Raw genomic sequence first — 27,718 nt, 5'->3', positions numbered from 1 at the left:
TTTAACACTCAATTTCAAAGCACTCATACTCCATCATCAGGCAAAATTATATGTCTAATCATTTACAAACAAAAAAGTTGATGCAAATTTCCACAGAAAAATAGATAATTTCACCGAAAATAGATCCTACATTTTCAAGTCCCAAGCTATTATACAATGTAAAAGCACTGACCTCATGAACAAAGTTTAATCAGCATATTTAAAATGACCATGTATTCTTCGAATGACGAATTTGGGAAAATGTCCTATCATAGTTGGGTGAAACACTAAAAACAATAATATTCAGAGGCACAATGTTCCAAGTGATAAAACAAATTAAATTATAGAGAGAGAGAGAGAGAGAGAGAGAGAGAGAGAGAGAGAGAGAGAGAGAGAGAGAGAAAAGGTCATGGTTAAGGGGGTGGGATGGTATTTTAAAGAAATAATGTAATGGTAACATAAGAAACATACGATGCACACAATAAAACAGTAAAGTAACATGGAGTATAGTATGGGAGGGGGGGGGGGGGGGGCAAAAACACTTGTTAATACACTGAATCATGAATAATGGTTTCTTGAAGAATGAAACTATTAGATCAAGCTGTTCCAGTTTAATGTCCAACTGTGGGTAGCTGGGCCTCCTGGGCACTGAGGGGCAATAAGCTGATATGCAGGAAGCCAGGTAGCCAGATCGCTGCCTAAGCAACTGTACTGCCCCAGCCAAATGCCAATGGGTAGGGGTGAGCGAATAGCTTCTGCCTGTGCAGAAGGCACTGTTGTAAGGTTTACTTGTGGTAGGTAACTTACCCAGCTGTGTCTGCCTGCAGACACGCTAATGAGCCTTCACAGTTGCACGCTGAAATATGCTCACTATTTTTTATATACTGTATTTAGCATATTTCGTGGCAGTACCTTTTCCGTGAAATGCTTACAAGACGATATTTGTCTTTTTGTGTTGGCTTCAGTCGTCTAGTGAAAGTATGATTCCACAATGCTGTTTCGTCGGCTGCAGAAATGACCTGGTTCAATGCGTTTGCCTCATTTTTGGTGCTTCAAATACCATTTCTTCGATTGTGGTTTCTTCTTTATGTTTATATAAAAAAAAAATAGTAACATAATTCATTTTTCCTGTTCACTAGCAAATTATTATGACGGCAACCTGCACATTGTTCCAACATCAACACACACCGAGAGTTCACTGCCGATTGACTACGGTCAAAGACGACTCCAGCGTCAAAGACATTTTACACAACACGCAAGCTTCCACTTGTAGACAGTCTCTTTGATATTCTTCGTCACATCTACTAATATTAATCAATATGCTGTCACTCTCAAAAATAATATAAGTAAATTAGCATAAAATAAGGTACATTACAATTTTTTTTTTAAAAAAAAAGAAAAATTCTGACAAAAATATAAGAATACATTTACAACTTCCCTCATTAGATTTGGTATCAACAAATCCGGTAGAAAATAACACATCTCCCAGATCCATTACAACGCGTCCTCCAGTATAACTATCTTGCCCACAGCAGCCATTCATTCAGACTGACGATTGCACTTAAAAATCTTGAAAAATGTGGAACATTAGATAACATTCCACGTTTGTCAAGATAGATACAGATATAATGTGGTTTTAGTGAATTAAAAAATCAAAGCTTTTGACAGTCATTGTGAAATCTGTCATATACAAACTGACTGTCGTGAGTGATGGCGTGCATCAATGGTGTCACTGGTATAAAAACATGACAAACAATTTTGATAACCAGCATGTCATGATATCTCAATTTCTAGATACAAATACAAAATAAGACTGTCACAAGACAAAATGTTGCTTTTTAGTAAGAAATCCTGCACACAATTAAGAGCCATAGCTTCAGTTCACACATAATTTCACTCTATAACAAACTCATTTACAGGTCTCAAATTATCCATACAACACTTTCCAATTGCGTTTATGTCAATGGGGCACCCTTTCCTTAGCCTCCACCCTATTGTAATTGTTACTGATCATACACAATCTGCTGTGTTACAATACTACCTCCAGGTTTTTCATGTCTGCTGCGTTTTGTGACTCAAAAGCAATACTTTTGATTCTCTCTAACAAAGATTGTTGCACAGCTGTATTTTCTGTAGGACAGTGGAAAATATTAACTGAAAAGTAATGATCAAACGTTACACTTTAAGAACAAAGACGCCGTATGTAAAGTTGTGTTTGAGGACAACGGTACGATGAATCAAATGTACTTACCTATTTTTCTTTCTGAACCATGAAAACAGAGGATCACTGAAATACAGACCACAACATTATTCATTTTTTTACTTTAATAGTGATATGAGCAGCACAGTGAGCTGGTGATCATTTGAAGGAGAATGGAGCAGGATTAGCCAAGCACCTGATGGACACTCAGATCTGTCATTTTGGAATACTGCGAATAAAGAGGAATTACAAGTGTCTGCTGTGCAACATATTAACTTTCTCACCAACATAGGTATGGCAAAAAACGACATTCTGAAAGGACTCCAAATACAGTTCAGTGATGATAAAGTAGATAATCAAAGCCATAAAAAGCATCTGATGTCTACCGTCAATTAAGACAATATTCAAGCCATGTATGAGCTTGTGGAAAATGATCGCCACATTACTGTTATTGAGGTTGCAACAATTACAAAGCTACATTGGTAACCTCTTGAAAATCCATGTTCCAGTCCACATTTTCTCTCTTGTAACTGTCACGTTTGGCCCACTAAAGAAGACATTACAAAGGTAATGCTTTCAACACAACACTGCAATCCAATCACACTGTAAGTGTGAAACTGGCTACTGGGACAGTGAGTTGTTTTCTTTCACAAAGCTATCAGAAAGCTATCTATCCAATGAAGAAACAGTATTTCTTTTCCCAGAAACTATGTACAAAACAACACTAGCATTTCTTTCACCAGAACCTATATACGAAAATATACTCTATTTGTACTCGTATGTATCACCAACAAAGCTACTTAATGATATTATGGTTTATATTTCAACGATCCTCTAAGTTTTATGTGCAACTGCTCCTACATACACATCTACATCACCTTTGACATTTTATGCACACTGTAGATAAATTTGTTTCACATTAAAACAATCATTGTAATTGAATCTTACTACATCTGGGAGTAGCGTCATCAGGAACAATTAGATACTTAACAAAATTCTCAGTTAAAATGTTTTTCACATTACAGTTTAGGGGCTGGAAGTGGAGGATTCAGCAACAGCCTTTGCTACTGCATCAATGCTTAACAGCAATAATACCCATTTTCTCACCTTTGGGAGCACGGACGGTGTCTTACGCAGCTGCACTTTACGAAGATCGTCCACAGTTATTGTCATGCGGGTGTCTGCCTTTTGCTGCTGGTGATCTTTCTTCTTGCTCACAATGCCCAGTTTATTTGCAGGGGGAGCCAGTAATCCTGGTGGTGGTGGTGGTGGTGGTGGTGGTGGTGGAGGAGGAGGAGGAGGAGGGGGAGGAGGGGGCGGTGGTGGAGGGGGAGGAGGAGCACCAGTTGAACATGGCAGTGAAGGTGCAGGTGGCGGTGGAGCTGTACTAATGGCAGTCAGGCACGACGCCAACTGCTGTCGCAGTGTCGCCAGTTCTCGCTCCACCTGAATGAGTCTTTCTTCTAAGGCGACCTGCAACACACATTCCATTCAATGTGCCAATTGACCAATGGGCACACGCTGACAAGGAAGTTTACAACTAATAAGCATCATCAAAAAGTGAAGCAGCATGTTAGCTGAAAGCTTTATAACTGTGATTATTATACATTTGCTTGTGTTTCTCAAGCCACACCTTCATATAGATCAACTTAAGTGAGCAACTACATCGAGTAAAGTCTAACATTTTAAATGGAAAAAATAATCTGATACTCATTCTAAGTCAAATCCCACAACAAAAATTCAGCCTCCACGGGATTAACTGGCACTCTGTACATTCTGATGCCACAATTTTATCTCTGTATTACAGCATTCAAAACTCACTTCTTTCAGCCCGATACATATGCCTCATTGTACCCACAGAAAGTGCTATTTCACATGGAAATACTGAATTAACTCGACTCGTGCTGTAACCATTAAACATTTCTAAACATATGCACTCTATCAATTTCTCTTAGCCTGTGCACCACAACAAAAGAAGTACAACAGATCATGCAAGTTACAATGCCCAATGACTTAATTTCATTGATTCATCACACATGGCACACTGTGAAATTTCTCTCAGCTTCTGGGCCTATTGCCTGACATCTCCACCAACACATCTGTGCTTCTGTCTACCGACAGCTTTACTTTTTAGTGATCTAGTAATTTTTGTCATACCCTCAAGAGACGTAGTGTTGAACTGATGTCAGTTATCAACTAAATTAGTAAGCACCAGAGCAAATCTCCGGTACCTTTACTTTATTATGTAGTTGTAACAATACGAGAGAAGGGAAGTTGCTACTCATCATATAGTGGAGATGCTGAGCCACGATAGGCACAATAAAAAGAATCGCACAATCACAGCTTTCGGCCATTAAGGCTTTTGTCAGCAGTAGGCGCGCGCGCCCACACACACACACACACCACTTGCGCGCGCAAGTGGTGTGTGTGTGTGTGTGTGTGTGTGTGTGTGTGTGTGTGTGTGTGTGTGTGTGTGTGTGTGCGCGCGCGCGGCGCGCGCCTGCTGCAGACACAAAGGCCTTAATGGTCGAAAGCTATGATTGTGCGATTCTTTTTATTGTGCCTATCGCTGCTCAGCATCTCCGATATATAGTGAGTAGCAACTTTTTCCTTCTCTCGTATTGTTACATTCCACCCTGGATTTTCCATTGTTTTATTATGTAGCAGTTATGCAATCTGGTTCCACCAGCAAGCCTTCATTCAAGATGGCAGCCATTTATTCGTGATGGCTAGTCACTTGCCAAAAATGGAATTAATCAAATTTGTCCCATTTTCTATCTTTTGATTAATGCTACTCCAACAGTACTTATTTATTCTCAACTTTCTTTCCAAACACAGGCTGTTTTTAAGTGTTTACACATTTAAGTTAGTACTTGCGGTGTAATTAGTTATCATTATTACCTCGAGACTGCTGAATCAAGAAAGAGACCTAGCTTTTAGCCGAAAAATTTTTTCACCACACATGTATCTTTCTCCTCTTTTCTGTTCAGATTTACCCCACCATGTGTTAAGACACATTGTTCCAGATCATGTGCCCACCGGTGGACAGTCTTGTGCCCATGAGAATAGGTGAGCAGGAGCAAAAGCCTGCTGCCCAGGCAGCCGGACCACAACTGACAAGATCCCACAGCATTGACTGAGTCCACGCAGACAGGGGTGGCGAAGTACATGGCACATAAGCAAAAAGCATGCATATGACTGCTTTGCAGGTAGCATATACGAGTTGTGCCTGCCCGAAGGTGAGCTGAGCAGTGCCCGCACCCTATGGGTCAGCACTGTGACAGCCTGACTTAAGACAAATTTTGATTCAAATTATTCTATTACATTTAATAATAAATTTGAACTTTTCTACAATCTATACTCCATAAACCACTCAATTGTTCTTCCCCCAAACTCAGATTAAACTACTGTATGTCAGTAAACCTCTCAAAAATATTTATTTATTTATTCATTCATTCATTCGATTAAATCTTAAAGACCAGGACGTTCACAATACTGGAACATTCAGGGTGGAATATTTATGCATACAAATAAATGATGATAAAGCAGTACTTGCCAAACAGCAGTGTGCAGGTACAGAAACAGAGAAAAATAGCTTTTCTTTAAAACATATCCTTCACTGCCAAAACAGATGCACTGTTGTCTCCCAAGAAAGAGGTAAAGAGAAGAGACGACACAAGATGAGTTGCAGAAAACACTAATTATGTAACAAATCATGTGCTTGGATACTGGTAACTTTTCTGGAGACAAAATACCTCCACTGTAGGGGTCAACATGGTTTCCTAAAACACTGATCACAATTTATTCTGTTTATGCACAACATCCAGAAGGCAATACCTAGTAGAGCACAAACTAATGGCACGTTTATGAAATTCGAAACTGCCATTGCTCAGTTCTGCAGTACTGCATGGTAAACAAAATGTGTGTGTGTGTGTGTGTGTGTGTGTGTGTGTGTGTGTGTGTGTGTGTGTGTGTGTGTGTCTGGACTGAAAACTTCCCAACAAACAAACTTTATACATCTTTCTTGTTGGGGAGGCATTTTAATAGGGCTGCTACAGCCCATAACACACAAATGATTTAGCAGGTAATGTCTGGAGCTCTCCAAGTCTGTCTGCAGATAACTCAGATGTATACAGGAAGGTGGTCATTAAACTGTTAAAAGATGCGAAGGAGGTTGCGAGTGTTCAGCACCTCGTGGAAATGATTGGTAAGCTGACTGAACATACATAATTTATTACACACACATATGCAGAGGGACCTATTACTGGTCAATTACACATCTCGCAATAAGTCTATGAAATCAGCCATATTCTTCAAGTCTCTAGGGGTACCTGTCTGTCACAATTTGAAGTGGAAGAACACACAAATAATGGAAGGAATAGGGGTTAACTACGTCACCATGCAGCTGAGGCCACATGAATAAGATTTAGAACACTGCTTTTAACCCACCCCCCCCCCCCCCACCCCCCCCCCCCCCCCCCCCCCCCCCCCCCGCCCCCCCCCCCCCACCCCCCCCCCCCCCCCCCCCACCCCCCCACACACACACACACTCACTAACTGATTACTCTTATGCCTAAATTTTGATGAACTATAACAGTAAATGCTGGTAGCACATTTACAATCTGTAAATACAGATGTTCATTTATTATACATTACTACTTGTCACGCATTTTAGACTGAAAGTTGCTACTTTTCAGATCTGAAATTTATTATTATTAAGTGCAACTTGACCTCATCTGATCATGCAACATTGTTACATTTCAATCTTCAGGGTTTCCAAGAAGTTCTCAGATTCTCTCCAACAGTTTAATTTTCTTCCTTCAGTCATTTGTGTCCCTGGTGTGGTGGTGACTTCATTTTCTGGCAGTACTTCCCATTTGTTGTTTTTGATTGACCGAGTTATTGTTGAAAATGTCCCGACTTGTATGAGCCTATCTGAAATCCTTTTTGATCTGCTGGTTCCTAAGTATGGTTTTGTGTAGTTCTATGTACATATAATTTTCTGAGTGTATGTGTTTTGGTGAGTCTTTGCCACAAAGTTTCAGGCCTCTTCTTCCGATGTCTGCCATGAGGTGGGGGGGTTGAGGGTGGGGAAGGGGGGGGGGGGGGGGGGGGGGGGGGAAGGGGCGGGCGGGCGGCATTATAACCTATATCCACTTATGTTATCTTCAGGATAATTTGTCTGTGGAATGTAAGCATTTTTCAAGCGTATGAGGCTTCAGGCTTGGTAACAGTGTTATACTGCCTGATTTTTGTGTTAAGGGCATACTGTTGTACATGATGTACCATGAGCTCTTCTCAGCTTTTGTATGCAAATTTTCTGTGCCAATATCTCTCTCCTTATAATGCAAGGATTTCACCGAAATACTTTAAGCATGGAACTGTATTCGTCCACATTTTGTAATCAGTTTTTTCAGTAGGTTGTTTCGAGCAAATGGACTCTGTATTTGAAAAATAAATGGAGGCCATCTCTTTCAATAAATACCTTGAGAGTTTCTATCTGTTCCATTGTCGTCAGCCTCTCTGCTAGAATTGCCAGATGGTCTGCAATATGTAGGCATGGAATCTACATGTCCTTATGTCTTTTATATGGGTTTCCAATAGTTGAATTTAGATAATCAGATAATTCACAGGAGTGCTTAATTAGGTATGTTGTTATTTTTCTCGATAGGGCATGTTGGTTAACTGGGGGTTAAGGGACTAAATAGCAAGGTCATCAGGTCCTCGATACAGGGGTAATTCACCAGGAATTAGTGACACCAGCGAAGTACATGTTCTGACAACAAATGTACTTACGAACAGTGAGACTGAGGCACTGATGACAATACTGATGCTAGAGCCGAGAAAAAATTTGCAGAGAAGTGTATAGATCAGGCTAGTATGGAGGTCAGAGCAGGCGAGGGGTCTCCCACGGCATATCCACTGGTGAAGAAAGCCCCACTCTGTGTCCAAATCCTGCAAGCCCAATGAAGGGTAAACACCATTATAGAGCAAAGAATGTCTTCTACTGACAGATTCAGCACAGTAAAAGGAAGAAGCAAATAGTAATGAGCATCAGTTGGACGATCAATAAGAGGAGAGAAATAGGCAAAGCAACAGGTGGGCTTGCCGAGGGCTTGTGTACAATGTGAGTTTCACCCAAAGCCCTGTCCCCTGTTCCAGTGTAGTCAAGGCATTAAAGCGCACACACTACTCAACTACTCTAAAGCAGAAAATGGGGTATGGCAGAAAAGCAGACAATCCACATCTAAAAGCAGTTTTCTTGGTAAGGATTCCCAATGTCCTGCTTTAAGTTAGTTTGGACCTTGCTGAATACTTCTGCACCAGACTTTATAGGGTGTCCCACATGAAACTGATACATCTCATGTACTGCTTAATCATCTCTAGTCGAATTGCTTGTGAAGTGGCAACACTGTCTCTAAAGTTGACTACCACTTCCCTTCCAGCTTCTCTTATAAACAAATAACTAAATATTTTTTGAAATTACTATTATCTATTCTTTTTAGTTAGTACACTGTTACTTGAATCTCTGATGCGAGGCACATCGGTCTAAAATATAGATGACGAAAAATGAATAGGGTGTTTCAAAAAGGATTTTACAACTTCAAAAATTCAAATAAATTTAGTGAAAGAAGATGTAGAGATGGGTTTAGTGTTGTTCTGTAGGGAAATACATCAAACTTTTTTACCTTAAAGTAAAAATGCTGTATGTGGCTTCTGTTGGTTATCCTGCACACATACCATCAGAAGTCACTGTAGCATTGCAGGTCCTTGCTCAGTAGGGGCATAAATTCTTGTTTTTAAGTTCAGGTAGAGAAACCAGTGCAGGACATACACACAATATTCTTGATGAATCCCCATTAAAAAAATAAATAAACAAAATTATCAAGTGGTGTCAGGTCTGGGGAATGTGGGGGCCATGCAATTGGCACATCACAGGCAATCCATTGACCTGGAAAGCAGTCACTGAGAAAATCCCGTACATCAGCCAGGTAGTGGGGTGGTGCACCATCCGGCATAAAGTAAACATTTCTTTCTTGGTCATCCTCATCGTATTGTGGTATCAAAAATTGTTGTAACATATCTAGATACATTATCCCGTTGATGTTTCTCTGCAGAAAAAAAAAAGGGGCCTACACTTTGTTCTTGCTCAACGCACAAAAAAACATTCAGTATAGGGCTATCATGAACTTTTTTGCAATGTTTTGATGTAGATTTTCACTGCCCCAAATCCTAGTTGTGTGTGTTAACCATGCCACTTAAATGAAAAGTTGACTCATCAGAAAAGATGATTTTGTCCAAGAAATGTTCATCCTCGTGTAATCTATTTAACATATCTGCACAGAAGTTCTTGTGAGCAATTTTATCAGTGTCTCTTATTGCTTGTACGATCGTTGATCTGTATGGTTTCTCAACACACACCAAACAGTCATAAGTGGGCTGTTGACAAAATGTTGCCTCACTCACTCAACAACGTGGTCAGATCGGCTTGGAGGACCTGATTATTTTCCATGTCTTACTAAGCACCCTGTTTCTAGAAAACATTTATGCCACTCAAATTGTAGGCTTACTACGAGGACTTTAGCGTACTTGGTACGGAAATTATGTTGAACTATTGTCGCTGACTTAGATTCTTCAAACCAAACCACACAGCTACCAGGGTTGAGTCCAGTGAAGGCAGCCATCTTTAATGCAACTGCTGCTAGTGCTCCTTATAGTGTGATTCGGCACTAGCAAACTATGCTAGACAAAACTTGAGGTACTTCCCTACAATGTGACACTACGATCACCTTTGTAGGTACTATGAATTAATTTATATGAACTTTCAATGTTGTAAAGTCCTTTTTGAAACACCCAGTATTACAAATTGGGTGTGAGATTTAAGAGACCATTGAATATGTTTCTGCAAAATGTGAAATTATCAGTTCCACACAACGTACTGCTTGCTCCTGTTGAATAGATAATTTACTTCTGCCCTTTAAGATAATTCCATAAGATATTGGAGCGAAAATATGCTAAATAAGCCAATACTATTAAATACAGTTTTAAAGGCAAAACATTGCATGCTGAGCTGCTTGTTATCAGTTTATCTATGTATTGACTTTAATTTGTTAACCAGTTGGTCCACAAGTAATTTTACACAGCGTGTTTCAATAGTGTATGGTCATTTATGACTACTTCTAGTGCTGGTAAGTTATTTTTGAGTGTTCAGAGTATTATGTGAATCTTTTTGGGAATAAAAATTAAACTGTTTGCAGTTAACCTGCTACATGGCTCTACATTTATCAGCTTAGTTGTGTCAAGTTTGGACCCTCAATTAACACTTGACTGATGCTCTGTAGCTCCCAAGGTGATATCGAGTTCAAGCAGAGCTCTGTGTTGTTCTCGAGTGTTACTGACAAATTCAGTCTGGCCTTCCTGCTGTCCCCTGAGTGCTAAGTACTAACGTCAAATATAATTAATGCCATTGTTCAAGTACCTGCATGTTGCTGATGAATTTAAGTGTGCAGTGGATTTTCCACCCCCCCCCCCCTCCCCCTAAAATCCCATTAGCTTTTCACGTTTCTGGCTGTTATGTTGTGTTCAGGTATTCTGCCTGTTGTAACCTCGTTTCACTACATCTGACTTTGCTTTATGCCTTACTTTTCATGAGGATTGGCATTGCAATGTTTTTATAAATCAACTATTCCACTGAGAAAGAGGTTGTGATATGAAAATCTGCTGTGAGGATGAGAACAGTCCTATGCAATCTATGCGCGCAGGTTTGTGTATCAACAAGAGATGTAACTATAGTACATTCAAATTCGAAGAATCAAAATGAAACACTTAGGATGAGAGCACAATTCAGTGACAGATTTGACTGTAAGAAAATGATTTTTGTTCACTTAATCAAGCATTTAATGATTCGCTTTTGGAAGACCTCAAATTACATTTCCCAATTCTGAGTTCAATTTTGTTCTTGTGTCAGTCTGTAAATGTGGTGACTTCTTTCTATTACAAAAATAAGATCAAAATTAAGGAAGAAAGGAACCATTAATACCATAACATTTCAGCTCGGCAAGTAAAATTTTGCAGTCCAGACAATGACAAGATAATTTTTCTTTTGTTTAGCTGCCAGAAATTCATTCTTGATGATCTATGTGACTGTCTCCATGAATTACCATTTACAAAAGTCACAAGTGCAGTTGAGTTTTCCTCAGAAAACACGAGTTGGTAACCTACTGTACACCACTTTCTGGAAAGCCTTTTTAAAAAAGGCAAGAATGAGTTAATTACAGTACAAAACTTCTTTTATGTTCCCAGAATTAATGTTTTGCTGCCATTCTTGACATTTTTTATCATTCTCATCATATTTCCTATGTTCACAATGTTAATTCGCATCCATTTTTACGTTAACATATCAATAATTTTCCCACGATTTACGAAACAGTGTTCGTAGAGGCAAAAATGCGTGATTGACATAAAATGATGCAGACATTGCACTGGCCTTCAAGTAGTGTTTACATATGTTACACAGTTGACTTTCTTGACACCAAGGTGCTCTACTCAGCATGAACTGGTACAAGTCAGAACAAATCGTGATTTGTATCCTGCCGCTGCCAACAACTACTTGGCATGGTGGCTGACGGGAGTAACATTTTGACAGAAGTTGGAAGAAAATGCAACTTGAGGAACATTCATTTGTTTTGAGTTGATACCAACTTTATCTCTCAGTAGTGTGTGCTACAATAAGTAGTATCCTTACTTTATTGTAGTCACATGGTTTCTGTGTCAACTTCGTCGTGTGATAATGATCATTTGCAGAGGACATCCATTTTCCACTATCTGTTACTTAATAATATACAGTAGTTTCTTTTATGGTTTGTATATGAACCGTACATAGTGTCGTTTGCTAGCAAATGTCGACAACATTGACAAGCCTTTTCCTACAACCAAAGTGAGTCGATTTCTGTTGACACAGCTAATCTTGACAACTGTTGTGCAAAGAGTTTGTGTGTACTATGCAGTGTGATAGTAGCCTTGTGTTATGAGATCGAAGTGTGTCATTAGTTGCTCCTTTCATGTTGCAGTTTTAAGATGGAAAAAGCCAGTATCACCAAAACAGGCAGGAAAACTCTGTCTATGGAAGAAAAGGTAAAAATTCTGGAAAGACTAAGCTTACCGTGCAACACGTGTTGCATTAACACAGAGTATAGGAATACCCGTATCTACATGGAACAGTATTGTGAAAAACAGACTATTTTGGAAAGTGCAAGCAATAATGGGCCATATTTAAAAAAAAAAAAAAAAAAAATGTGTGTTAACTACTCGAAATATGCAGAGCTGGAAGAAATTATGAAACCTGGTTTCAGGCAGCACATGTGTCAAAATTCCAATAAACAGTGTGACATTGCACGAAAAGGCACTAAAGTTGACAATGCACTTGGGATTGAGGACTTTACAGCATCTAATGGGTGGATAGATAGATTTAAGAAGTAGTACAATGTAGTGAATAAAACTGTATTTGGCAAAGGAAACAGTGTGGACATAAAATCTGTTACTGAATGGCAGAGCGGCAGGTTACAGGAACTTTTGTAACAATATAAACTGAAGGGTATCTTCAACATTGATGAAACACGTCTTTTTTTCCAGCATATTGCCAAATAAACCACTTGTCTTCAAAGGCGAAGACTGCCATGTAGGTAAACACAGTAAAGTTTGCCTGACAATGTTAGGCATGAACTTTCAGATAGTTCCGAAAAAATTAAACCGTTCGTGATTGGCAAATCTAAAAAACCAGGGTGTTTTAAAAATATAAAAACACTACCAACAAAAAAGCATGGATGATGTCAGAATTATATGAGAACAATCACATTGCCTTGATGCACAGCAGAAACTTTCTCTTATTGTGGATTGTTACCCCGCACATCCCAGAAATACGAGTCTACGTAATGTGCAACTAGAGTTTCTGCCACCGAACTGCACAAGCAAATTACAGCCTTTGGATGCCTCCTTTAAAGTGTCAGTTTTAGATGATTTGCATTATACTGGGAAGGCATGGACAGAAGTTATGGTGGCCACCACCTCCAATTGCATCCGAAAAGCAGGATTCATTGAAGCCGACAAAGGAAATGGATCTGATGCACCAGACCTGAGTGCTAGTGACAACAGTGAAAAACTGCTCGCTTCATCATGGGGAAAGGCTGCAGCTGCAACTTCAGGTTCATAATTTCGTACACACTGAAAATCATGTTGTCACTGTAAAAAAGAGTTTCTGTTGATGACGTGATAGACTTTCACATAAAAACACAAAGTGCAGAAAGTGACAGCAATAGTGATAAGGACAATGAGGTTCCCTCAATTGCAGTTGTTAATGCAGCAGTGAGAACAATTTAAAAATATATTTCAGCTGCAGAAGTTTTCCAATGTGTTTACGAACTTGATAACCACACTGAAAAAATTAAAACAACCCACAATTTTGGATTCTTTGGCTAAAAACCAGTAACTACCATACCCATTTGTTCATGACACATTTAGAGACCACCCAAATTAAAGGACTGTATAATAAATAAGAACGGCTTATTAGTGTTTTGTAAATGTGTGCTTAAAATGGTTAAGTGTAATATGGTACCTTTCCCTGTAATCTTTACTGTGGTACAGACCAATCTCTATCGCAATCCCAATGTCTATGTTGATTTGAAAAAGACAATTTGGCTGCAAACTGCTAAGACAGTGACACTGAAATAAAGGCAACAGTGGCAGATTGATCTGTAATGCAGTGCCCTATTTAATGCACTTCACAATATTTCATGCACCTCTATTTACAAAATCAAAAACGGCTAGATAAGTGGCCGGTACTGTATACATCTGCTGACATCACTTTCGCAGGAAAGTTACACTAAAAATGATGTAGTTTAGAGAGATCTTTAATGCAGTATAATCTTGGCCTGCACTTTTCATAGGCATCAAGTGTAAATACTAAAACCACCAATTGCATCACTTTATCTTTGCAAACATGTAAATCATCATGGTGACTGCTTGGTTTAAGTTGTTTATAATGCAATTTGTTGTGCTATAGTTCCTGTGAATGACATGTCACCTGCTAAACATTGCACAAAATTCAGATAACCTTTATTAATTAATAAACATTACCTGCTGAGTATTTTGTTGCCTATTGTCTACATATATCATAGAAAACTATGAAAATGAAAGGGTGCCCCCACACACAACCAGTAAAACTTAAGTCATTTCCTACATTTTACATTTTCCCACAGTTTACACCATTTTTTCCAAGTCCTTTGAAAAGTGTAAAAACAGGGTATTGTAGTTCTGTAATTAGCTGTGGTTTGCTTATCTCCGATTTTATAAAAACATATACTGCTTAAGATTATGATTATTTTGTCATTAGGGCATTTAAGAGCTGGGTGAAGGTGCCTTCCATCTGTTAACATCAATTTAATTCTATATTATAATTTATCATTCAACTGTAAACGGAGGAGGAAAGATACTAAAGACACAAAGTTCATGGCAAGGAAACTGTGTTGGTTCATTAAAGACAGCCCCCCCAAATTTTTGAAGCAATTCTTAAAATTTTGATGTAATCGTAGATAAAAAAAACACTGAATGTTATTTTTCCAGGCTCCAGAGACTGATCGAACAAGAAAAGCTGAACATGTCCAGCAATGATTGCTATCTCTAAAATATATTACAGTACCATGCAAACAAAGTAAATGTACAAGTATCTACTTTTACATCATCTTTGTTCTGCAAATGTTCACCTTTCTAGCATTTTTTAACTGATACATGTTTAGTATGTATGAGAAATTACCTGTGAAACATGCTTAGAGCAACTGCAGCAGTAGCTTTCTGATGTGGACGATCTACTCGCAAGCCTTTTCAAAACACTGTACACCTGCAGAAAATTAATGATGGACTTACAACAAACAGTTAAGCAACAAATATACAAAAATATGGAGCGCAAGCAAGTGATCAAAAGTGAAAAACAGTACTGTACAGAGATTATTTCAGTCATAAAATTTTACAGGGAATGTAGCCTGTGCAGCATACAATATTATCACACTAATATGAATAGCCTCCTTCAAAGTGTAAAAAATACTAGGAGGAAGAAAATGTTTTTGCGGAAGACACAATAAAAAAATCAACAGTGCAAGAAATGTCAGATGTTAAATTCAGCAAGTATGCCTAAGAGTACAAAACAAGGTTCAGTACACACCAACACACAATTATGCAAAGAATACTACATAGCTAGTCAAAAAACATGGAATTCCACGAACAGATGTCCATCACTTACTGCATCAGTGGGATGAAACATTCCTTTAATATACTGGAATGATATCAACAAAAAATGTTTGGAATAAACTAAGAGACTCTTTGTAAAGAAAATAATAGCACGAAAACACTAAATCTGTTACTATGATAAACTGGCAGTTCTACTTAACCTCCAGAACAGAATTTCAAAGGATATCAACAGGGCATTAGGCTGTATGTTATTTTAACAGCAGTAACTGCTTTTACTATGCTAAAACACATATATGTCAATTTGACAGAGCACAGAAAGACCTAAGTGGAAACAAGGTATGTTGAGTAGATAACATTCCCTCACAGGTATTTATATTCTTGGGAGAGCCAGTTACAACAAAACTATTCTGTCTAGTGTACATGATGTACAAGACAGGTGAAATACTCCAAGATTTCAAGAAGAATGTAATAATTTCAACTTCCAAGAAAGCGCATACTGACAGGTGTGATTATTACAACCTTATCTGTTAAATATGTCACAGCTGCAAAAATACTGATGGACCACTCCATACCAAGTGGTCTATTTTTGGAAAAAGTTCCCACAAAACCATCACGGATTTTGCTAAAAGTTTGCATGAACATGTGTACATGTCCCCAACGAGCATAGGTAAAGTTTTACTTTTACCATTATAATACTTTCGGAGATATAGTCATTTGCTTCAACCCATAATGCAGCTTTCAACAGGGCACCCTGAGTTTACGGTAACTTCGAGACATTCGAACAAACAAAACTTAGCCATATTTTACAACTTCTTGCATCCTCTTGAGTAAAACAATAATAAAGATTTCTTGCGCAATTTTAGTATGGATAAGTTGGATGAAAAAATGTGAAGTTTAGCTTTTCATAAAACTTACACATAATAACTTACTAATATATATAGTACTACAATATAAAATTTCATTCTTCTACCACTTTCCAGTAGTTTACAAATTGAGGGCAGAGTTGATTTCTGTAACAATGTCAGAACTGGGTATTTTTAGCAAACTTCTGTAACCTCTCTTAAAACATTTTCATTAGGAAGACTATGTTCTAAACTACCTAACAACCTACATTAGGTTTTGCAATACAGGCATATAAAAACGACAATGGGGACGTGCATTGAAAATGCGCCCATAGTCCACTGGTACTCAAACCTGGCATCTTTTATTAAGTTTTACAATTGTTTACTACTCACTGAAGAGGTTAGTATTGGAAGTACTGCTGACTAGGAATTGAGTTCAACTCACAAGAACTTTATTTTTTTTTTAACAGTGTAGCTTGTCATGATTCATCATGATCTGTTTCAGCCAGATGATAAAATCATGTAAACTGCCTTCAAGTTTTACAGCATTGTCACATGGTGAAAATTTTGGTAAAGTTCACAGCAGTTCTCTTTCTTTTTTTTTTTTTTTTGGGGTGGGGGTGGGGTGGGAAGGATTCATGTTATAGAGAATTTAGAGTATTATTTTACTGTGCAATGCTACTTATGTGGCGGTTTAATTCTGGTTTAAAGCATAGCATATTTTGTGTTCACAAAATAGCGGTTTATATGGCACATTAGTGTACTGATAAAAATTTTACAAATATGTTGTGGTCCTTGATGGCTTAACCACGGATGGTTTCTTTTAAAATGAGAAAACCAGCATCCCACTGCCACTGGAGCTGTGGCTGATGCTGTGCAACAGCACCTATGGGTGCTTTTCTTTACCGCAGGTTCCCAAATCTTAAGACAGATTTAAGTGTGAGTCCAGAGTTTCAAGAGGTCTCATTCAGGATCCTAAGCTCATGCTCCCTTCACACTACTTGAGTTTTTTGTAGGTCTCAATAATTTTCTGTTTGATGTCATCAGGGAAACCATACTGCCAGTCAGACAATATCACTGATGATGTTGGAATAACTGCAATAACGTGCTGTTCCGTAACTCAACATTTGTCATTCCTTGATGGCCAATAAAATGAAATTGCAGGGCCATGTGGGTGCATAAAGTTTATTTAATCATTCTGTCAGCACAGATCTCTAAGATATTTCCAACCCATCAATGTCAATGTTTTTTGTAAACACATGCAGCATATTATCCTGTCTTGAGATCCAATGTTAACAGACCTCCTTCATTACTATCATTAATTTTGTTCAGCAGAGATGTTGCATCATTTGAAACCCTAAGCTGACCAGATTTGCTGTTTCGTCATTTGACAGAACGGTATTAAATTTGCTTTCATCAGGAAAGAATAAATTGAATGAAATAAAGCATTAAAAGAAGGGATTAGGATGGTTAATTTGGAGGAGGGGACCAAATGGCGAGGTTTTCCGTCCCATTGGATTAGGGAAGGAAGTCGGCCATACCCTTTCAAAGGAACCATCCCGGCATTTGCCTGAAGCGATTTTGGGACATCGAGGAAAACCTAAATCAGAATGCCCGGACGCATATTTGAACCATCGCCCTCCCAAATGCAAGTCCAGTGTGCTCACCACTGCACCACCTCGCACAGTGTTACAAGAAGGGAGATTTAAATATGGGCATACTCCAGCAGGAACTACAGAGAATCCTCACTTTCTGCCTTTTGATGAAAAAAATAATACAGGTCAACAGAGTTTCAAATGATGCATCATCTTTTCTGGCCAAAATTAGTGACAGTAGCAAAGGGCATACGAGAGAGAATGAAATATAAATCAAATTTTCTTTGTAAGTTTACTTAAGTTCCAGAAAAATTCATGCACACAAACTTTAATGGGAAAAAAAGTCTTACCAGCAGATAAGCATTTTCTTGATCCCATTTTTGTAAAACGAATGTGGCTCTGGAAGCAGCCAGTTATGCACAAACACTCTGACAGTGCCATCAATGTCAAATCTGAGCCCTCCAGCTACTTCCTTTAGAGGTCCAAACAAATGAAAATTGCTGGGTGGTTAAGTCCTGACTGTAGGGATGATGATCTAGTGTGGTCCAGAACAATTTCTGAATTTTTTGTTTAGTTTGGGCAGCTTCGGGGGTTCGAGCGCTGTCATGAAGCACGATCACATCCTGGATGGCAAATGCACCTTCTCGGATATGCAGGTATTTTTGGTCTTAAAGTTGGTAATAGTTTGCAACATTCACAGTACAAAATTTGTGGAGAAAACTGATTAAGAGAACTTATTTAAAATCAAAAAAGACTTCTGCAGGATTTTTCCCCATGGAGAGAGAGAGAGTTTCTCTCTCTGATGGGTGTGGATTTGTCCTTTTTGCACCATTCCACACTCGTCTGCCGCCTCCCTCCTCCACCTTCTCCTTGATTCAGGGGTGTGAGGTTGAAACCACATTTCATTGCAGGTCACAATCCAGTGCAAAAAATGTCCCACTTTAGTTTCGTAGCCTGTCACTAGCCATCTGCACACTGAGACAAGGCAGTTTGTGCTCTGCAGTGAGAAGATGGGGCATCAACACAGTGGACACTTTCTGTAAACCAAAGCTGTCAGTAATGATCATCTGAGCACTACCACAGCTTATGTCAGCCTCCTCAGTGGTAATTTCACCTGTAATTGGTGATCGTCTCCAATAAGCTGGCAAACAATGTGGATATTCTGCCTTGTTAATCCCTGGAGACGCCTGTGAGATGCATTCTCAGCTGTTTCTCATCCTTGTGAAAACTGTTTGTGCCATGTTTACACTTGAGTCTTTCTCACAAAGTGTTGTTCCCAAACTGTGCCACAAGTATTTTCAAAATACCTCTAACATTGCCATTCTGACGGAAGAAATTGTACAACAACATTCTAGGTGTGGAGAACAATAGCTGGAAATGAAAGCAACAATCAGCACATATCGCACAGCTGTCCATTTACAAAAAGGTTTGTAAAAGAACAATCATGGTTTATATTTGATCCATCCTCTCATATTAATGTTGGACCTCCAGTCAGGACAATATGTTGCATGCATTTACGAGCAATAGTCGTGGATTGGAAATATCTGAGAGGCCGCTGCTGAGCAGAAGAATGCTTTAATAAACTTTATGCATGCACATGGCCCAGCAAATTAATATTATTGGCTATCAAGGAGTGACAAGTGTTGGGTTCTAGACCAGCACATTATTGCAGTTACTTCAGCACCATCAGTGGCACCACATGGCCAGTAGTACAGATTTCCTCGAACAGCAATGTACTGAAATCAGTAAAAAATTCAAGCAGCTAGAAGCAAGCATGAGCTTAGGGTCCGAGAAGAGACTTCTTCTAACTTTGGCCTCTAACACTTAAACCTAATCTTGGCTGCTGTTGTACAGCTATCAGACATGGTCCCTATATGATGATGGGGATGCTGTTTCTCTCTCTGTCTCTCAAAGAAACCAGCAGTGGTTAAGCTACCATGGATAACAGTAATACACCTGTACAATTTTTCACTAGTGCACTATTGTTCCACATAAATCACAATGTAGGAAAAGACAGATTGCTATTTACCATAAAGAAAACTTGTCAAGCTGCAGACAGGCAGAGTTAAAAAGACATTCACATAAAGCTTTTGGCCATAGCATTCATCAGAACACACACACACACACACACACACACACACACACACACACACACACACCTGATGCACCCATGACTGCCAACTCCAACATCTCAGGCCAGAATGCCACTATCACGTGGGGTTACCTATCATGATACCCTTAAATGAGGGACATCCTACCCGAGATACTTCCCACCCCTCCTACAGTGATGTTCCATTGCCCACACAAACTCCGCAACATCTTAGTCCATCCCTATGCCACTCCCAGTCTCAACCCCTTGGCACAACGATCATATGCCTGTGGAAGAACCAGGTGCAAAACCTGCCCAATCCACCCACCCAGCACTTCCTATTCCAGTCCTGTCACAGGTTCATCCTGCCCCATCAGGGGCCTGGCCATCTGTGAAAGCAGCCGTATCATTTATCAACTCCATTACAATCACTGCACTGCTTTCTATATTGGTATGAAACCAACCAGCTGACCGCCAGGATGAATGGCCACTGCCAAACTGTGGCCAAGAACAAAGCAAACCAACCTGTGGCACAACACGTAGCTTAAAATAACGTACTTGACTTCAATGCCTGTTTTTCTACCTGACCCATCAGGATCCTTCCCTCCACCACCAGCTTTTCTGAACTGCGCAGATGGGAGTTATCCTTACAACACATTCTCCACTCCCGTAATTACCCCAGCCTCAACCTATGGTTGTCCCCACACCCTCCACCCAACAGTTTCCAACCCCTCTGTCCTATCATCTCCTCCCCATTTCATCTCCCACCATGTTTATTTGCAGCCCTCTGCCAAGGAATCTAACTGTCTTTCCCCACTACTTTTTCTCTTCTTTTTGACCCCATCTCCCTGCCCCACAACCTCCTGCACTGTGCCTGTTGACAGTCTTGTCCATGCACACTTCACCAGACAGTGTTCATCTCTTCCTGCTTGCTTGCTTGCTTGCTTGCGTGCGTGTGTGTGTGTGTGTGTGTGTGTGTGTGTAGAGAGAGAGAGAGAGAGAGAGAGAGAGAGAGAGAGAGAGAGAGAGAGAGAGAGAGAGAGAGAGGGAGGGAGAGAGAATGGCATATCTATCATATATCTTAGTGACGAATTCTGCTGCCAAAAGCTTTATGTGAGTGTCTTAATTGTGCATGTCTGCAACTTGACATGTCTCCTTTCTGGTAAGCAGCAATCTCTTTTCCTACATTGTTGACATTCCTACCTGAAATTTCCACATAAATCACAACTATGCAAACACAAAATATGCTGCACTTTTAACAGGAATCAAACTAGCACAACAATTGCATTGCAGAATAAAGACATACTCAAAATTCTTTATAACATGGAATCCTTTCCAAAATACATCGGGCAGACTGCTATGAACTTCTCCAAAATTTGCACAATGTGACAGTAGCATAAAATTCGAAGGCAGTTCAGTTCATAAGATGTATGTTACAGCTGTTGTGTGATAATTTTACTAGCATAGAAAAATATTTTGTTGGCACTCACCTACATCAGGTGAAATGATAATCATAATAGAATAAGAGCACTCACAGCTGACATCGAAAGATTTAAGTGTTCAGTTTTCCCATGCGCTGTCCGAGGGTGGTAGAGAAGTAACCTGAAGGTGGTTCGATGAACCATTTGTCAGGCACTTAAATATAATTAATACAGTAACAATTTAGATCTCTAGTGCCCTGGCAATGTACAGTCAAATTTTGAAGTTTGTATCCCATCTGATGCTGTAGCTTTTATAGCAGAAAAACAGGCTGAAATATATCATGCGTCACGACGAGACACCCCTTCTTTGAAGTTTTTCGAGTTCTTCCACCTCACTTCCTAGTAATCAGAAGTTTCAGTATTACCTTCTCCAGACAGTACTAAACAACTGTAGAACTTCAGTTTGTGAAGTACTGAAAAGCAGCAGAGGAATAATTTTGTATTCTAAGACTTTGTATTGGTTTGGTAAGATATCACATGCAAAGTTTCAGGTTTATTTATTCAATTACTTCCGGAGATATAAAAAGGCTAAACAACTTATCTTTTCTTTTTCGAGCAACCATTTTTTGAGCTCTCTACTTCGAATTAACCATACAAAAGTTCCCTAAGTTCCTTTTTAATTATTTCACTTAACAGAGTGCGAAAAGTTGTACATAATGGCTAAGTTTTGTTTCTTTCAAGAACATTTTGCCAGAGATAAAATGTCTCAAAAGATGCCGAAAACTTGGGTGCACTGTTGAAAGCTGTGCTGCGAGATCAAACAAACGACTATATCTCTACAGATATTATAATGACAAAAGTAAAACTTCACCAACGTTCAGTGGGAACATGTGAAAGTGAACACAAAATTTCATCAAAATCCATGATGATCATGCAAGGACCTCTAGGCCACTTGACATGTAATGACCTTGACACCAATTATCAGTTTGAGTTCTGTAGAAATACCGGAACACTTGAGACAATACAGTCACTATGACTTAGGAGATAGGTTGAGGAAAGGCAACCCGATGTACCAGGTATTTGTAGACATACAGAAAGCTTTTGAAAATGCAGGGGTAAAATACAGCTTATTTACAACTTTTACAGCAACCATACAGCAGTTAAGAGTCTAAAGGTATAAAAGGAAAGAAGTGGTTGAAAAGGGAGTTAGACATACTTTTAGACCATCCCTGATGATGTTCAGTCTGTACTTTGAGCAAGCAATAAAGGAAACCAAAGAAAAATTTGGATAAGAAATTAAAGTTCTGAGATAAAAAACAAAAACTTTTGTGGTTTGCTGATGACATTGTAATTCTGTCACAGACATCAAAGGACATGGAAGAGCAGTTGAACAGAATGACCAGTGTCTTGAAAGTATGATACAAGATGAACATCAACAAAAGCAAAGCAAGTGTGATGGAATGTAGTGGAGTTTAAATCAAGTGATGCTTAGCGAATTAGATTAGGAAATGAGACACTTAAAGTAGTAGAACAGTTTTGCTATTTGGGCAGCAAAATGACTGATGATGGTCGAAGAAGAGAGGATATAAAATGTAGACTTGCAACAGCAAGAAGAGAAATATGAACATCGAATATAGATTCGAGTGTTAGGAAGTCTTTTCTGAAAGTATTTGTCTGGAGTATAGCCTTGTATGAAAATTAAGTTTAGAGGAAAAGCAGTTCAGACAAGAAGAGAATATGTGGTGCTACAAAGAAAAAAAAAAAAAAAAAAAATGCTGAAGATTATAGGAGTAGATCATTTAACTAATGAGGAGGTACTGAAATATAATTGGGGGAACAAAAAATTTGTGGCACAATTTGACCAAAAGAAGGGATGTGTTGATAGGAGGGGCCAGGGGAATTGCAAACAGAGACTAAGATATGAATGCAGTACGCAGGTTCTAATGTATATAGGTTGCAATAGTTATTCGGAGATGAAGAGTCTTGCACAGGATATAGTAGAATGGAAAGGGGAGCTGCATTATAACCAGTCTTCAGACTGAAGACCACTACCAGCAATATACACAATTGTTTAAACCTTAACTGGGTCGTACAAAACATTTTACAGCTCACATAACCAAAATACTCAGCTTAGCCTCAGTTTAGCAGAGCTCAAACATTTCTATTTGCCATGTGTGAACTGGTAAATCTGGTAAATGCAGAACTGGCCAGGTTACAAGGAACTGTGTTTATTGCATCCATTACATCTTGATAGTAAGCAAAGTCTATGCTAGTTGTTAAGAAACCTACAGGATCTAATATAGTCATGTCAATATTAGGGCTCCCAACAATGTCCAGAGTAATTCTGATATCTACTCTATTCCAATGCCAGAGGAGCTATGGGAAAAGCTAGTCCCCAAAATAGATTTAGCAGATGCACACCTAGTTAAAACTGGATGTAGAAGCCTGGAAAATCTCGGTGATAAATACACTACAGGGACTGTATAGGTAGACCAGATTACATTTTGGCATATCAAGTGCACTAGCCACTTTTCAAAGATACTTGGAGCAACTCTCATACACGATCCCTCAATGCATAAATTATCTGTATGACACTGTCACTGTAGCCACAAGATAGCTACACTTTCAGAATCTACAAGTGCAATTTGATGGACCCAATTCAAATGAGTTATGCTGTCACCTGGATAAATGTTTTACCAACCTAGTGTCAAGGATTTATAGCCTATGGTAAGTGATGTGGCATCCTAGGTAGTTAAAATATTTATTCAAGCCTATTTTAGATGTTACCGATTGACTCCACTGAAATACTATCACTTTTGTTTTTATCTACAGACAATGTTAGGTTGCAATCTTAGGCTATCTGCTGCAGCTTACAGACTCTTATCTCAATGTAATCATTCTCTCTTATCAAAGTTAGATCATCTGCATATAAAATTACATTTAACCTAACCATAACAGGCAATATCCCTAATACATGAAAAGAAGAAGAAGAAGAAGAAGAAGAAGAAGAAGAAGAAGAAACTTATCGTTGGGGTAAAACCAACTGTCTAACAAGTGGAGCCATAGATACTCTGCCTACTACCAGAAATCTGGAAAAATTACAATCCTCCTCCTAGTGCTTATCCATTCAATATGGTGGTGACCATCACAACTTTATTATTTTTTGTTTGTTCAAGAGAGTTTCTCTCTCCTGTGTGAAGTCCATGTCATTAAGTTTCTGAGTCAAGATGCTGTTTCCTCCCTCAGCCTCATTTTACCAGATATCTTTCCTTAAAAAAAAAAAAAAATGTTATGCAGAAGTTTATACCAGTTTCCAGGCCTCATAACATGGGTGAGATACTGTAGTGCTGCGCCACAAGTAAGTGCAGGCATGGATTTGGGGAATTCTTGTAAATTTCTTGCATCTATGGCTGTAAGGTAGTAGTTGAGAGACTTATCACGTCAGACGGCAGGTGCAGGCAATGTTGATATTTAGCAAACAACAGCTGCGAGGCAGGTCTACGACACAGCGTGCAGGCAAGAAGGTACAGCCTGGCGGGCACTGTATACAAGTGTGAAGTACTAAGGGCAGCAGAGGGCACTGACATGCTGTGAAGAACCCATAGATTGCAGTTGCAACAGCACCTAGTGACCTATGTGTAGGGGCCGAAGTGGGCTAAGGAAAACTGACATGGTATTATTAAAGAGCACTCCACTTGTTCCCTTTAGAGGAACTTATTCAGTCATAGAGAAAAGACATATAAATAAGCGAGCCTGGAAGTTCAAAGGGGGCAATCATGTTATCATTCTGTTCACATCTAAAACTGGACAGAATGAAAGTTGCAGGTCAATCACAACAACCTTCTAGTGATGGATATCAGCACCTTACCGGCCCACTTAAAACTACCATCAACCTTCACTGCAGAGAGACGCCAAAGCTGTGGTGGGGCAAGCCGTATCTGGGAGCTGCACTAGCACAAGGAGTGAGAGGTCTGCTAGCCTCCGCTGCTCTGGGTGACACTGTCCAGCAGACTGCAAGCTCTGTCCGTAGAGGCGGAGCACGGGCATTGTAACTCATGGCCTCCTCGATGCAGAGCTGTCTGCAGTCCCTTATTGAGTTGGGTGGATGGCCAGAGCTGCTTAGGCTCATTACATCGATGGTGGTCAGCAGTTTCTGTCTGGCAAACTACATGAGGTCCACGAGTTGTGCTTGAGGGAGCAGCCAGTCGTGTCCCAGGCTACCGGCAAAACTGACACATGCGGTGCCCACTGATCTATGATGTCAGTAGGAGGGCTACATCTGCAAGGCGGGGCAGCCGGACACCGATGCAGCAGATTCTGGCATTGGCATTGACCCATGCATGGACTCTGCGAGGCACAATCATTGGGATCAGCAGAAGGCTCACTGTGTACCTTCGATGCAATAAAATCAATGACATTCTTGACAGTGTTTCCCTTCATGCTTCAGCATGAATCACCGTTCTTTCCCAAAACATAACCCTCTGTCATTCTGACGTATTACAATCCCAGTTCAGGGGGTTGTAACAGTAGTTTTCCACATTTTACTAGCTTTGGAACCTGTTTTTCTTTATTTCACAGAAAATTCCATTGTCAGTAATTTTGTCTATGGTACTCTTAGATTTTCTCCAGGACAGCCACCTCTCAAATGCCTCAAGTCATTTGCTTGTCATCTCAGTCAAAGTTCAGGTCCCACATCCACAGAAAAGAATGGAAAACATGTAGCAATGTAGAAATCTTAATTTTGTTTTGATTAAGAGGTGATGGCTCTGTCATTTTACGAACTGCAGCTCCTGCTTTCTCAACAGGAACTTTAATTTCTTTCAAGTTTTCCCATTTGTTGTTAATGTTAGTTTATAGGTATGTATAATTTGTTTTCTTGCTCAATAAATTCACCATTAGTGTTTAGGCAATACGAAATGTCTGTTACATTTGGTGCTTTGCAGCTTTGTATAAATTGTAAATATGTCATTAATGATTTACTGTTTGATGTGACCTGCTTGTTTGTAGTATTTTATTTTACTGCACAGGTTTGGGCATATCTGGGTTACAAAAGACCTTCTTTTATGTTACTTCTAGTATATGTGGTAGTATTTTTTGTGTATGTGATTTTTCATATCATTACAATTTCACATGCCTTCTATGCAACGCTTTTTAGCATATGCCAGTGACAACATTTCTTAACAATAAGCTTTATATGCAAAAAGTAAGGTATTTTTTTAATGAAAATATACGCAGTTGTCATTGGCAATTGCTGTGCATGCAAAGATTATTTTTTCTAATTTGTATTACCTCTGTTAGCGTAACAAAGAAAATTATTTCCATTAAAGAATACTAATGAAATTTTCAACATTTTTTGGTTTTGTAGATCAATCTATTAATTTAGAATGTCAGGATCTATTGGAAATGAGTGTTTGGTGTCACCGGCCGGGAGGCCCCTTGCGGGGCAGGTCCAGCCGCTTTGGTGCAGGTCTTATTACATTCGACGCCATATTGGGCGACCTGCGCGCCAGATGGGAATGAAACGATGATGAAGACAGCACAATACCCAGTCCCAGAGCGGAGAAAATCTCCGACCCAGTTGGGAATCGAACCCGGGCCCATAGAAAGGCAATCTGTCAAGCTGACCACTCAGCTATCGGGGCGGACAGGATGTATTGTTATATGGGGAAGTTGCATATTTCTTCCTATGTATTTAGTAAGCTGCCCTTTTCAGCAATATATAGAACTGACAGGCACTATGTTTTGTCACTGACTGTGTGGTTTTGTTCTGACACACACACACACACACACACACACACACACACACACACACACACACACACACACACACACACACACACACTCAAAGATTTCATAGTGTTCTTGAATGGCAACACGTTTCTTTGTTCTGCAAGCAGATATAACAAAAATTAGAAGTAGCATTATATATATTCTACGATATATAACAAAAAATAATCTTATGTACAGTAATTGTCAATGACAATTGCATATATTTTTATAAAAACACTTATGCTTATTGCATTTAAGTATGTATAAAGCATATTATCTTATTACTACAAGATTATTATGAAATAATATCACTGGCACATGCTAAAAACCATTATGCATATGGCAAGTTGCATTATAAAGACAAGAAAAATCACACACACATAAAACACTACTACATATACTAGAAGTAATGTATTAGAAGAAAGCTCTTTTGTAGTACACATACTGCTGATGAAAGGCAACACCCAAAATAAACTACCACCAAGAAGCTGCTTACGTCAAATAATTAATAATTAACATGGCATATTTATGGTTTAAGTGACAGTATGGTATATATTTCTTGCTGATGACAATGAATTTTGTTT

The 27,718-nt window shown here is 39.1% G+C and overlaps 1 protein-coding gene across 6 annotated transcripts in view; it reads right to left on the bottom strand.

Annotated features, from left to right (window-relative positions):
* The window catches only part of LOC126419270 (cyclin-dependent kinase 12-like), a 100,892-nt gene that overhangs the window by 23,946 nt on the left and 49,228 nt on the right, over window positions 1-27,718 (bottom strand). For all 6 annotated transcript variants that reach the window (XM_050086430.1, XM_050086428.1, XM_050086429.1 and 3 more), the window contains 2 exons: window positions 14,988-15,071; window positions 3,287-3,652 (listed from right to left, as the gene is read on the bottom strand). In XM_050086430.1, coding sequence (XP_049942387.1) covers window positions 3,287-3,652; window positions 14,988-15,071 — 450 coding nt within the window. The remainder of the gene's footprint in view (window positions 1-3,286; window positions 3,653-14,987; window positions 15,072-27,718) is intronic.

The sequence above is a fragment of the Schistocerca serialis genome, chromosome 9 (assembly GCF_023864345.2).
Source record: "Schistocerca serialis cubense isolate TAMUIC-IGC-003099 chromosome 9, iqSchSeri2.2, whole genome shotgun sequence".
NCBI lineage: Eukaryota > Metazoa > Arthropoda > Insecta > Orthoptera > Acrididae > Schistocerca > Schistocerca serialis.
The sequence above is the reverse complement of the archived record's forward strand: the minus strand, read 5'-3'. Positions and strand labels throughout refer to the sequence as shown.